The sequence below is a fragment of the Pinus tabuliformis genome, chromosome 9 (assembly GCF_031772625.1).
Source record: "Pinus tabuliformis cultivar Carrire ecotype Pingquan chromosome 9, CPIR1, whole genome shotgun sequence".
Classification (NCBI taxonomy): domain Eukaryota; kingdom Viridiplantae; phylum Streptophyta; class Pinopsida; order Pinales; family Pinaceae; genus Pinus; species Pinus tabuliformis.
Window position 1 is genome coordinate 978541811 of NC_142307.1, and position 14923 is coordinate 978556733.

Here is a 14923-nt window from a genome sequence, read left to right on the forward strand (position 1 = left end):
CCTAAAGGCTAAGCGAAGTAGTCCTTGAGACGTCCTTGACCGAGAAACGAAGTCCTTTCTCATTATTCTCTTAGACTCCATTCTGCCCAAGGGATTAGGCACTGGTCTACAAATAGGTGGTCAATTTTTCTTCACCTTTTCCCTTCTCTTCTAGTTCTAGTCAAGTTGGGTCACCTAGGGCATCATTTTCCCAACAAAATAGCTATAAAAAAAGTTCGATCTCCTAGCCTCTACTGTGTTGGTGTGTCCTCAAGGTCTCCTCCAAATTTGAAGAAATTTCGATAGTGGGATTGTGAGATATCCCAAGCCCTAGCTCTAAGTCAAACTTTGCCCTGGTGTTGCCTAGGTTAGTACTTCATAGGATCAATTTGACACCTTTAAGTAGAAATTCTTGTTTTGATCCTTTCCCCTTCCTTGTCTAGGTTAAGATCATCATTGGTTGCTAAACTCCCTCCCCTTAACCTAGGTTGGGTCCACTTGGTCCTGTGTGGTCCCATACCTTTGAAAAGTTAAGTCTTCAAGAACCACTTTGGATACCAAGTTCAATAAGGATTGGGAAAATCCTTTACAAGTCATATCCCCTCAACCTAGCCCTTATATCCTCACCTCCTTCTCCTAGAAATATTTGTACCTTTCTTAAAGAGCAAGCAAGCTCTATTATTGACCTCCTTCTAGGAAAAGGATCATTAAGGTCACTTCACATCCATTTGTTGTTTCATCCTTCACAAGTGACTTTCCATATGCCGAGTCTCCTCCCATCAGTGAATGTCCATAAAGAGTAGGGACTCTTAGCTGAGGTGACAGTGGACTAAGTCTCTCATTGCCCTTGATCTAGTAGTTTCCCCTGAAGGAATCCCATCGACTTGCTCATATAATCTCTCGTTGGAGCATCAACGGCCAAGATCTAATCATAATCAATGGTTCAGATGATCTTAGACTCCATCAAATTACTTTTTTTGGAAGTCTCTAGAGCAAAATCGATTTCCTCAATTAATGTCCATTAATTAATCAATTATCCTAAGTTGGACTTTGGAACTTTTTAATTATTGATCATTTAATTTAATTGAGGAGTTTCTAAGTATTTTATCTCGAAACCTTTTCTGGGTTTTGGAGTCCTTGTGTTCCTTAGCCTCTCTGACACTAGACTAGAGCACTTGTCCAATGTTACCATATCTATCAAAAACAAACACATCTTCTTTGCCTTTGTGGCCAGAAAGCAAGTTGATCACCACAGGTTATTTGCTTGGTACATTGATTCAAGGGTATCACGACACTTCACCAACAGGCAGGACTTGTTCACAGAGTACACTGCATGTTCCTCGAAAGATTTGGTGATCATCAATGGTGGAGCAGAGGAAATAGTAGTTGGCAAAGGGAATGCGTAAATTTTGTTTGGAGAAAAAAAATGCCAATTTTTCTTAATGTATTTCCTTCTAGAATAACCTACTTATACACTTCTGGTTATGTCATTTCATGTCTAGTTATTCTTGTACTTATTCTTCATTTCATCTCATATTAGGAGGGTCACTTGCTGTTTTGGGTAGGCTACTATTGCTCGTTGTGATCGTTAGTCTTGTTTACTTATTATGCTCTTTAGTGGACATTAATATAAATTTCAATTCCAATTTAAGGTTTTTTTGTTAATTGCTTTCTGATAATGAATCTTATAGGAAGCCATAATTTCCCTGTTTGGCCAACCATCTTATGCTGTATTTTCTCGATCATGCATTCTAGACTTTTTGTGGATGCATTTATTCATGTTACCTATGTGTTTATATCAGTTCTTCCATATGAAAAAATATATAGATCACTTCGATCTCCAACAGGATCATGTTGACCTAGAACTGTAGTATAGAGTAAGTTGGTTTGGACTTTATTTTGCTTGTGCTGTGGGTGAACTTCTTTTGTTTTCCATATCTTTTACCTGCTTTTTCTTATATACTTCAAATAATTCACAATTTTATAGTTGAACTAGACTAACTCGGACAGCGGAGTACCTTCTTTGTTTGCAGTGTCCAAGTTGCCTCTGCCCTTAATCTGTAACCCTAAAAACACTCTTCATCCTCCACTATTTTGTTATTATGTGTTGTGCATCAATTTAATCTGATGGGAAGTCCTTTCCAAGTGATTTTTATGTGTGATCCCTTTAGGTAAAACATTCATAGATTGCCTTATAGACCAAGCTTTTTTATAGTCACAATATTTTTTCTGCATTCATTGATATCCCCAAGTGTTTACTAAAGATAAACTAGGAAGCTTGCCTTTTATTGATATAATTGATATTCCGGGAAGGACTTATGTCGTCTACATACAGGAAGAGTGTTGTTAGCTTTTTTAATTTTGGTCCTGAGCATCCCCCTAATTGTTGTTTAAGCTTGCCTGTGTATGTTTGGATGAGGTTCGTGGGCTATGGAATGCCTTATTTAAACTTAATGTTGATATTAATCGCTCCTGCCCATCCTTCCTCTATTCTCATTTTTATTCCTTTAGGATATAGTATTTGTAGGTATTCCAATTTCTCCCATCTTTTCCTAGAAATGTGTCCTTGGGATTGTATCACATGCTTTTCAGGAATTTGAAAATTGGCAGAATAAATTGTTTTTATTCAGTACATGCCTTCGATACAATCCTTAAGGTAGTCAGATGGTCCATAGTTGAATATCTTGTCTAAATCCAGCACGGCGTGTAGCTTATATCTCATGGTTTTCTGATCATGAAAATGAAAGATATGTATTGAGGTATGTTGGATTTTTTAACACATGAAATCAATATATATTAGAAGATATATTTTCTATGTGCTCTAACCAAGCTTACTCTTTGACCTATTCTCATGGAGATGAGTAGACAACAGTTCCATCATTTTGGTTATTTTGTTATCTCAATAATGCATCAACTTCTCTGAAACTACAAAGGTAACATCTTTAGAGACTGATTCCATAAAGTCTTCAATAAGTTCCTTGAAATATTTGCTGCCAACAGGTTACACCATATGCAGGGCGGCAATTATCTGGAACCGTGATTGCAACATTTGTGCGAGGGAACTTGGTTTATGAGGATGATCAACATGCTACAGCTGCTTGTGGTGCTCCTATTCTCGCTGTTTAGAGACAACGTTTCTCCTAGTAAGAGGTAATTATTGTGCACTTAATACTGGAATGGTTTCGTTTGCACTTCAATAAGCAGCAGAAGACAAATTCTATTTACTCTGGTATTTATTGCTTTTGGAAAAGTGTAGTTTTATTGCATAAATTTATTAATTAATTAATTAATTTGTTTATATTTAAATTCTTATATTCACAGGACAATATTTACATCAGCAAAACAAATAACAGAAGAGTATGACAATAGAATTTAAATACTCTTCCTCAACGCTAATAAATTGAAGTCAGAATATGCAACGGAGTCGCCTATAAAGGTTTTATGATTTGGACACATATATGACCAAATCAGTCAAATCACAGCAAAAAAATGTCCAATGCATGACGAAATTAGTGCAAATCATAGAACATTTACTCAATTCCATATGTAACTATATCTAGTGATTTGGCATCCTTAAATGATCAAAAAACCTTTGTCCAACAACTACATGCACACCTCATCTCTCAGACAGTTACAAAAAGAAAACAAAGAACTAACCGCATTATCAAAAACAAATTCACAGTGAATCTTCTACAGAGTAAACAAAGTAAAGATCTGCAGCGGGTACTAAACATCATTAAATGAGGAATGAACTAAATAGCTGCAATCACCCTCCAAAAAAGGACCCGCCATTGTACCCTCCTCTAAAGGAACAAACTGTTCCAACATCTCTCAGCAAATTGACAATCCCAGAACATGTGCTGCACTGTTTTTGTACAATGACAGATTGATCATAGGACAGAGACCTTCAAAGAGGCCACTCCTTGCCAACCTGATCTTGGGAGGGAGCCCCTAATAAATAAAAAGCCACACAAAAATCCATAGCTTGTAGGACAAATGCACTGTAATGTCCCAAATGGAAAAATGTTGCAACAAACGCTTCACATAAAATTACCGTTCACTTAACAAAAGATTGTCATGTAAAATATAACAAGTAGAGTGCATGCAATTCAATAACACAATGAGTAGAAATAATCTCAGCTTTCATTATAATAAATAACTGAAAGAGTGTACATGATGATATAACTGAAATAGCTGAGATAGATAATCTGATCTCCAAAACTGATCTTCTCCAATGCTGAAACCAACCCTCCAAAACTGAACTGAAATGAAACTACTAAGCTCTCCTGTGAATTCTGGATGAATTCACCGGGGAGATGGGTACTCGCCCAATTTCACTGAACCACCCGAGGGTTTCCGTCCTGGGGCTACCAATGAAGTAGAGAACCGGTTTCTCCGACCTCACACACAAGAAGAAAGATCAAATCCAAGATGTCCTCTAATGGCCTTCCCCTCCCTTTTTATAAATCTGATGGACCTCTCTAGAAGCTCCTATTTTATTACTATTTTAATCATTGAGCACCTTACCCTCAATTAAAATATCTTTTTAATGTGGGAAAATGGTAAATTGGCCACCATACTCTCTCTGACCATTGAAAGTCACTTCTCAGCATCCCATCCTATAGATCTTCTCATTCCGGTTCGAACGAGCTATTACACTGAGGTGTTCCATCAATTAATCTTCCCAAAATGCCACCTCGGGCATAATTAATTAAGTTAAGCCCCCATAATGATACTAATTTTTGAAAGTTGTCGGAATGCAACGGAACAAAAGGAAAGTTGTGTGGACGATGGAATATGCCGAGCAAATGCCATCAAATCCCATAAAAACTCCTCAAAACTCCCTCGGAACCCCAGATGACATAAACCTGCTCCCATGACTTGGCCATCTCGTGCCCTGGAAATCCACCATGGTTGTACTATAGAGGAAAATAAAAATGGGGACATGACAAATCCTCTCGCCCCAAGATTGCTTGCCCTCAAGAAATCCACACCTGTCCACTGTAGAGGCATCTGCAAACTGATACCAAGATCCCATATGAACCACTGGTCCACATCATGCCTCCAAGCAACTCCAACATGACTGGATCCCATGCCCATCTCTGACTCAACCTGCTACTAGTAGATCCACCTAGATCCCAATGCCACCATGGCCAATCATTGCCCAAGTCCCATGGCTCTGACTGTGCTTTGTCTCCGGCTATAGTTGCTGCTCCATCAAGCGAATACCAACCCATCACCTCTCTCCTATCCAACCTTTGGCATAGGCCAAGATCAACCCCACTCTGTTGATGTTGGGCCAGTGCTACTAAAATACTAATGAACTGTCAGTCCACATCCCACTGCTCACTGAAACATGTAGTAACCCTCTCATCTAAGAGCTCCTGGTTTACAGTGCCCCAGACTAAGAATGGTACTCCATCAATAAGAGACCAACTCGTGATCTCCCGCCAATCTAAGGCATGGACAACGGTGTAAGCAACAAGTCTGCTATGTTGACGTTGGTCCACACTCAACTCATGCTGCTCTGTCTGATCAATCGACAATAACCACTAAGAGAATCCTGCCTCTATCCCTACAATGGGTATGAGTGACCAAACTATGTTGCCTACAATGGGTATGAGTGACCAAACTATGTTGCACGCCTATTGACAGTGCTGGACCCGCCAGCATTCAGGGAATCTCCCCAAAGTGAAGTCCCAATTAGACCTCACACCTTTTGGTGTAGGAGTCATGTCTAATATAAAGGCCCGGTTGCTAAATCCTTAAAGATTTTCCTTGGCTCTAGCTATCAGCAATAGAGAGGGATGCAATGGTGTCTTGAAAAGCAAGAGGGTGTGCCTGGTGAGTGTTTAGTTGAAATTGTGTCGAGCTTCTTCTACTGCGGAGAGGGAAGAAAAGTGAGCCTCTAGGTGAGAGGTAATAGTACCACCCAAGAAGAGACACACACGAACTAGAAGGGTCTGTCTAACATCCAGCAGAATAGTCCACAGCAGATGCGACAGTCGTTACAACCAATAAATGAAGAAATATTTGTCTAATATCCCGCAAAATAGTCCACAAGGATGGGACAACAATAACAACCATTACAACACATTCTCAATAAGATGAACACTAAAATAACCGAAATATTTCAACTATCTTAGCACATGTGAAAACATGAAATACAAACATTTGCAGCATAGTCTTACAAACATTCATAGTCCATGCATGAAGAACGTGTTGGCCTTGAAGGCTTTTGTTATTAAGTAAAAATTCCAAGACACATGTTTACAATGTACATCACTAACTCCAATAGTGGAGCATTGGAGCCACTCCTTGCTCCTCAAAGAACTAGCTTTTCTCTCTAATGCCTTGTGGGAGGAGCCAAGGTGAAAAGTCCCTTGCTCATACAATGAGGGAGTATATATAACCAAGGGTGACTCATTCACTACCCTTATCACTGTTTGACTTCCTATGACTTTTCATCTTATATGACTCTTTACATTACATGTGTGTCCTTTGGACTTCCATTTTACAATACATTTGAATGCAATATACATGATCCACAATAGTGATGTGGCATATGACCACTCATGACATGACACTGCTAACATGGACTGCTTGATGATGTGGCAATGTCAAGACATTGTTGCTCCTCAGTGCTAGATGTCTTTTTGAAGATGCTTTCTCTTCACCTCCGCATGGATTGGTGATGCGAAATCTTCAATGATATTTAGTCTTGGATGGTGGTCGCAAACTTGTATCCCTTCGCTTTCTCTTGATTGATCAACTTGTCAGTTCAGCTACAAGAGAGTCTTTAGGCATGCTTCCCTCCTCTTTCTCCATCATCTTGCCATGACATCATAGGGAACTTGTTCCTGCAATTCACTCTTGACGAGACAACATCAATCTGAAACCCCCCTAGTCTAAGATGATGCATTTTGATCCACCAACTAAGCCCGGAACATGTGACAGGCTAGGAAGAGGAGCTCAGTGACTGCGCAGTGTGCAATTATAGTAGTCAAGGGGAAGAGCTTGAGCTCTGAGACTGCGTAGTGCGCAATTCTAGCAGTTAAGGGGAAGAGCTTGAGCTCTGAGACTGCGCAGTGCGTAGCTCAAGGAACCCTGAAAGACAAGACTACGTAGTTTCTGGGGCCAGTGGGATCAGGCTGAGGGAATGGACACTAGGAGAGCCAATTGCACAGTTTTGGGAGTCAAGGGAGTTTGGGATTTTGCACAACTGCATAGTTCAAGCACTCAGGGGATGAGCAGTTCAATCCGGGCTGGAGGACATAATTGCGCAATTCTGGAGGCAAGGCCTGGGTCTGGGCACAGGAACTACATAGTGCAACAGTCCTGGGAGACAGGGACTGCGCATTGCGCAGAGCCAAGCAGCAAGGTCACAGCTTAAAGGGCTGAGACTGTGCAGTGCACAATTCAAAAGGGGTCCGATGAAGCTAAGTTGCTTGGTCGGGACATTTTTCCGAAAATGGCCAAGTGTGGGATAGGTGATGAACTGTGATGAACCTTGACTGAGATCACACACTTAGCATACTTTGACGACAGGGCAACATAGATCATCCAAACACATAAACAACGCATTTCCCTCCGTGTGACTGTTTTACGACAAGATACGACAAGTGTGACACTTAAGATAGACTTTGGGACGACTGTAACAACACTTGTGCGACTGTGCTCAAGACTTTATGTATGGGTGCGAGAGATGTTTACATAGTTAGAACAACTCATATACACAAAGGAAAACCTTTGAAACAATGAGAAAAGACTTGTAAACATCGCGTGATAGCCTAACAAGCCAAAAGACGACAGTTAATCCAACATGCAAAGGGGAACAAAACACTACAAGGAAGCTCATGAAATAAGCTCTAGTGTTTGCGACAACAATGTACAAGACCAAGGAAGGCTCTGAAATTGAGTGTAAGTTAAAATTTTAGAGTGTTGCAGCAACTACAATGCTTGGTGACACATTGGTTGAACTCCAACTTCTCTATCTCGGTTAGCTTTTTCTATGCAAGGCCTCGGTTCTTTGGGGAGTATTGATTCATCGTGCAGATTACTTTGGTCTTCCCACTCACCCCACAAATAGACATGTTCCCCCCTTATACCTTCTCGGTTGAACACAACATAAGATTCAACATATCACAATGTTTTGAGTCGGGAAGGGTGGTGTAGCTCGCGAGCTTAGAATTTTCAGAGTATGATTTTTCATCTCTAGTGTTGCTCCGCTGCCAATAGGCCTAGACAGTATCCTGACGGAGTTGCGCAAGAACACAAACATTGCTCCACTACTAGCAAGCTTGGATAGTACCCCAACAAAGTTGCTTGCTTCACCTCTCTGCACAAGAATTATTTCTCTTCTTTCATCTTTATTTATTTATTCTAAGAGAACTGTGCATCAACACTTATTTATTTTGGGGTGGCAGAGGGATCCTGACTTATTGAGAGCAGAAGAGGTTGTTCCTTCAAAGAAGCATATAGAGAGCTCTGAGTTAGGTTTGTTGGTTTAGGTTTCTCCCCTTCTCTGTTTCGACTAGTTGGATAAGCTTGAAGACACCAAAACATAAAGACTGAGTGTAGGCACAAGGTTTCCGGACTAGACATGGGTTCATGGTTGAAGCAAAACTCTCCTTATGGATGAATCATATTTTCTGTCAAAACTTCATCGACCAAAAGATGTAACCAACACAAGGAAGATGGACAGAAACCTAACCAAATGCTAAAGTGTCACAAGACTCTCAATAGTTCGGCCACAACATGTTCATGCACAACACTTATTCTCATAACGAAAACCAAAACAAAACACAAGCAAACAACATATAACAAAAGAAAAGACTATGTACACAGTGTAGGGCACAACCCCAGATCTTCATTGAAAATAATGTTTTAAGTCTTGGCCATTGATAGGGAGAGAGTCAATCTTCTCGTCAAGTGATTGAAGACGATAAGTGTGTTGGCCAAGCTTTTTGTGCACTGTGAATGGCCCAATCCATAGGGACTAAAACTTAGTGTGTTTTCCTTTGTCCTCATGGGCTTTGTTACCCACCACTTCGTGGGTGATATCCCCAGGAGAAATTTTTCTCCATGATGAGCATCAACTGGCAGCCAGCAGCCCCTTGCAGCATCCTACTAGCTCGTTGTGTCATTTCTCTGCCACCCAAACCAGCCATGTGGTCTCTCACCCACCTTTATTGATCGTATGTTTGAAGGTGGGCCTCCAGACTCTAGAGGTACGTCTGGTCATTTGGTAATTGAGTATGGGGTTTAGTTATCATGGATACTTCTGGGTATGGATTGATGGGGGGATTTGGCAAAAAGGGTGGGCTTAGTTTGTGCTCTTGTCCCCTTGATCTCTTTTGGTTGTTACCCTTGGATCTTAGTCTCGTGGGATCTCCTTATTGACCATTTGGTTCTAGGGTGGTACTACATGGGAAACCTCAACTTTGGGTGCGTGGTCTTGCTCCTTTATCCGCATATATTACTCTCTTTCCACTCCTTATACCCCATTCATCATTTCTCCCGCCTGGGTCCACATTTCCATGTCGGGTCCACATAGGGCCAGCCTCCCTATCCCCTTGCCCCCACCTTGGGTGAGGCCTAGAATGATGCCCCAGAGGTTGAAGCGGTTAAAAGAAAAGAAGAAAAGCATAATTGGCCACATTTAATAGGAAATTGTACCACAAAATGCAAAAGATGGCCGGGACAAAATATTCAGCACTTGGGCAAAAGCCAATACATGAGCTCTACCCCAATCCATGGTCATCACCCTGGTTCCATAGGCCTTAGATGAGCCCCCTTTATCATTCAGTAACCCATGATTGCCCCAACCCTTGGAGGGCAATGAACCGCCCTACCCAAAAGAGGCAATCACTACTATATCTTACACATTATACTCTTGTCCTTTGAGCCACAAGCAGTTAATTAAAGGAAATTCATAAAAAGCAAAAGGCATATAAAGAAGTGTGGAAAAATCAAGGCAGAGGTACCTCATGTACCATGATTTCTCCCTCCTACACATTACGTACCCAAGTGTGGGCTACCCCTTATCTAGCTACCCCTATGCCCCAATATGTGGCCCAAGATTGCTCCTCTCATTCCCTACTCCATTCCACTTATTTATCACTCGCTACCCCCATTAGAGGGACGTACCTTAGACATACTATCCCTTTAAGGGCTAAAACCACCTAATAAGGTACTTGGTTAACCCCGTTTGGAGCCTAGAGACACTAGCACATGCCAAAGCCCACTACGAAAGGGCATGCCATTATGAAGTTCCCACTTTGTTATCCATGATTTGTAAACTCTTTTACCCGACTATTTTAATCACTGGTTGTGTTGGAAGCCTAGGGGATGCATTGGATCTTATGTAGGATTACAGGTGGCTTCCATTTGGGTTTTGGTCTCCCTATACAGGATCCTATCCCCAAAGGTCTACATTGGCACATATAGGGTGTGCATCGAGAGCCATTAGCGTCCACGATCGCGGGCAACACTCCACGGATCTTCATCAATGCTCAGAGACTACTAGCGATCGACTTTTGGGATGATGGTGATATGCTTGGTACATTATGCCCAACAGGCCCCCATAGGAGCCCCACACACTTGGCAGGTGTCCCAGGACTTGTACGATCTCATGACAACATACATTCCACCACTTAGACCCTTGCAAAGGATCTACAGGCATCTCTAATTCATATGGAGACCCATGGGGTCATTTATGTGCCCTCATACCCACTGGGAGCACCACAAGGCTACCACTTGGAGAACAAGGGGCCACCCCCTTGTCCATCATATTCCGAGGAATTTATTCCTCAATATGGCACTTCAGGACATTATTAGGCCTTTGGAGGGCCCCACAACATGTACATATTATTATTTGGCCCCTTGTGAGGCTTATTTTTACACTTGTTGTTGATTATGGGTAGCATCGAATGTGCTCTAACCATGAAAATTGGTGGAGAGGCTAAAGTGCATGAGATCTCTAAGACCTAGAAATGGTTTGGGCAGATTGTACCCAGTTTGGAGATATTAAAATAATTAATATTTTTAATGGAGTTCCTAAGTCTAAACTTAGGAAAAATAAAATATTAATGGGTATTAATATAAAACTGGATTAAAAGGTTCCAAATGACATGGATGAAGCCAAATCTAATCTTAGCCGTTGATGGACCAACGAGAAAAGTATAAGAAGAGGCTTGAGGGTCAATTGGAGAACACACCAGATTGATCAGTCATTCATTTTGCTAGAGCGGGGTTGCTAAGCAAAGTTGAATCAGTGATCAGCAACGAGGGGCAGTGAGTATGAGGCAGAGAGGTAGGGACAATACTGGGAGGCCAGCACAGAAGCGAAGAGAGCCAGAGCAGCAGTCAGTCTAGGTTACGCAAAGCCCAATCGAGGCAGTGCAAAGCCCAGAGAGACTGCATCATCCACGCATAGGACAGAGGGAGCAACGTAGAGGCTCCCAGAGGCTGCACAGGGCCTCAAAGGGCTAATGCAAGGAGTCATGGGGCTGACGCAGGTCAGCAGGAGGCTGACGCAGAGGCCAGAAGGGCCAACACTGAGCTTCAGTTGTACCAAAGAGGGTTTTGTGGGACAAGTTTTCTGAATACATGTTTCCGGATACAGAGGTATTGTTGTCGTGTATTTTTCTCTGTCGGGTGAGCCAGATTAGGCACCCAGTTGTACTCAGATAGACTACTTAATAATATAACCCTCTGAATAGTTGCATTGGTTTTCCCGCATTGGGTTTTCCCGGGGACATTGGTCCAAAAATAACAGTGTCACTTGTGTCCTTGTTTTCTTTCAGTTGATGATATGTAGATGTTGTGACTGTATTTTGTTTATTTTGATATTTAACTGTATTAAATAACTTGTCCAAATTTAGACAAGTAGGAGAAATAAACCAGAAGAATACAGATTAATTTTCTAACGGATAGACTTAGAAAATTCAACATGGTATTAGAGCGTGGTTGCAGATCACAAGAAAACTGAAGGCATCAGATTAGTAGAGCATTTGCAGCAGATTCAGTTGTTCCGAGTGACAGAGATGAACTTTGCAGAAAGTGACAGAGGAAGGAGTGACGCAGAGGGACTGCGTCATCATTCTGGGCCAGAGAAAGGCAGTGCAGAGGCTAAAGGAGTTATAATCAGGCTCACGCAGAGGCCAGGAGGGTTGACGCAGTTGGCTAAGGGAGCTAAGGTGCCAAGATTGCGCAGAGCCAAGTGGCTCAATCCTTCAGTTGCTGGGGCATAGGAGGCTGCGGCCCGCGAGTAGTTTGCAGAGCGAAGCTAGTGGGGTATTGTGGTCAGAACAGTACCTAACAGGCCAAGACCAAGGTGGAGGGAGTTGCTGCTGAGGCGGATTTCTAACCAAGAAATCTGGATCAGTGTTGTAGTTGCACAGACGATCGAAGTGGCGCAACTTGATGTTGGCAGAAGGATTTCCAGGAGGGAAATTGGGACTCAGAGTGAGTCCAGAGGAGAACTTCCAGATGGAAAATAGAGAGACTTAGCAGGAGTCGAACCAAGAACTTCTAGGCGGGAAGTAGAGAGACTTAGAGGAGTCGACAAAAGAGCAACGAGATGGTTGTGAATGGGCTGAGAGATCAAGACAAGCTGGACAGAGCGTCCAACTCTGTGGTCTAGAACGCCAGGATCTTGTCCATTCTAGACAGACATCGTATCAAGGGCTTCACCTTGAGAGTGATGGCTATCCCAATTGACCCAATAGCTAATGAAAGGTACGATGAGGCAATGGTTAAGGCAAAGTGCATCATCCTTGATGGGGTCAAGGATCATGTGGTACCACATATTGCCGAGAAGGAAACGACAAAGGAGATGTTGGACAATTTGAAGACATTGTACCAGCATACTTCCGTGTAGAGGAAGATGCTCCTGGAGAATCTGCTAAGGTCATACCAGATGCAGAAGGGAGAGCAGATAGATGTCTTCCTCGGTCGGTTGAAGGAGATCCGTGACCAGCTAACTTCCATAGGGGCCACACCAAATCAAGAGTTTACGGTGAGGACCACACTTAACGCAGTCTCTGAGGATTGGGAGACATTTGTCCAGATCATACTGGGCAGGACGAGTCTTCCAAATTGGGAAGAGTTGTGGGCGGCTCTTCGTCAAGAAGAGATCAGACGGCTGGCTAAGGCGAGGAGAAGCAGCAAAGGGGTTAGGATCAAGAAGGAAGAGGAAGAGGATGCAGCTCTAGCATCTACGAGAAAGCAGGAGAGAGGAAGAAGAAGGACCTCTCCAAGGTCAAGTGCTTCCATTGTGGGGAACTGGGTCACTATGCAAACCAATGTCCAAGGAAGAAGAACAAGGGAGAGGCTTCTGACTCGAAGGTAGCGCCAACGAGGGCAAAGAAAGAAGTCAAGGAGGATGACAATTGTGCCATAAGTGCTCATGTGCCACTTGAGAAGAAGTGGGGATACATTGAGCTGTAGTCAGGAGGACTACAGGCGATGAGGGGCAGGATCCTTGAGGTACCCAACCTCTTGGATTATACCTTGTTACGGGAACCTCAAAGAGGAGTAGCAGGACTGGCGGATGTCAATAGAGACGGATGCGGATGAAGCAGCAAAGGGTGCTATAGTGCAAAAGTCCTCGGGCAACGCGAGGCTAGCAAGCTACAACAGTGCGAGAGGCATGGGAGTGTTGCAACGGTGTAGGATGGCACAGAGAGGTGTGCAACAGTGTGAGATGTAGGGAGTTGTTGCAACAATGCAAAGGTCAGTAGAGGGAGAACTTATTAGCAGCAGAGGGAGCTTTAGCATCAGGAGTGTTTCTAGCTTGACAGGGATGTCAGAAGTTGGGTGGATCAGTTACTTACCTCTCAGTAATTGAGTTGCAGTGTAGTATCACAATGCAACATGATGAGAGGGGATGCAGTGTTGGGAGGATGGACCAGCAACGACACGAATGCAGAGGGAGCTGCCGTACGGATGCAGCAGTAGCAGTGGCAGGGCCATGGGCAGCAGTACAGGATGCAGCAGTGCAGAGGATGTTGGGCGGGGAGGCCTAGCATCAGCACAAGGACCAATTCCAGATAATCACGGTGATGCTCAGTGTGGAGTATTAGTAGAGCACAGTCCTCGCTAAGAGGGACTGTTGATTTGGGGTAGCATCGGATGTGCTCTAGCCATGAAAATTGGTGGAGAGCCTAAAGCACATGAGATCTCCAAGACCCAAAAATGGTTTGAACATATTGTACCTGGTTTGAGAGATATTAAAATAATTAATATTTTTAATGGAGTTCCTAAGTCTAAATTTAGGAAAAATAAAATATTAATGGGTATTAATATAAGTCTAAATTTAGGAAAAATAAAATATTAATGGGTATTAATATAAAACTGGGTTACTCAAGCCAAATCTAATCTTAGTCGTTGATTAGAGATTTAATCTCGACCATTGATGGACCAACGAGAAAAGTATAAGAAGAGGCTTGAGGGTCAGTTGGAGAACACACCAGAGTGATCAGTCATTCATTTTGCTAGAGCGAGGTTGCTAAGCAAAGTTGAATCAGTGATCAACAACGAGGGGCAGTGAGTACAAGGCAGAGAGGCAAGGACAATCCTGGGAGACCAACACAGAAGCGAAGAGAGGCAGAGCGACAGCCAGTCCAGGCTATGCAGAGCCTAGCAAAGGCAGCGCAGAGTCCAGAGAGACTGCCTCATCTACGCAGAGGGCAGAGGGAGTGACATAGAGGCTCCCAGAGGTTGCGCAGTGCCTCAGAGGGCTGACATAGGGAGTCTTGGGGCTGACGCAAAGGCCAAAAGGGCCAGTGCTGAGCTTCAGTTGTGCCGGATAGGGTTTCGTGGGACAGGTTTTCTGAATACCTATTTCTGGATATAGAGGTATTGATGCCATGTATTTTTCTCTTTTGGGTGAGCCGGATTAGGCACCCAGTTGTACTCAGACTACTTAATAATATAACCC

General features: G+C 42.8%; 1 protein-coding gene across 2 annotated transcripts in view; it reads left to right on the top strand.

The window, feature by feature from the left end:
- ALN (allantoinase) overlaps positions 1 to 14923 on the top strand; it is a 538476-nt gene that overhangs the window by 445351 nt on the left and 78202 nt on the right. For both annotated transcript variants that reach the window (XM_089437896.1, XM_089437897.1), the window contains exon 15: positions 2980 to 3129. In XM_089437896.1, the coding sequence (XP_089294022.1) occupies positions 2980 to 3105 (126 nt within the window). In that variant the 3' untranslated portion in view covers positions 3106 to 3129. The remainder of the gene's footprint in view (positions 1 to 2979; positions 3130 to 14923) is intronic.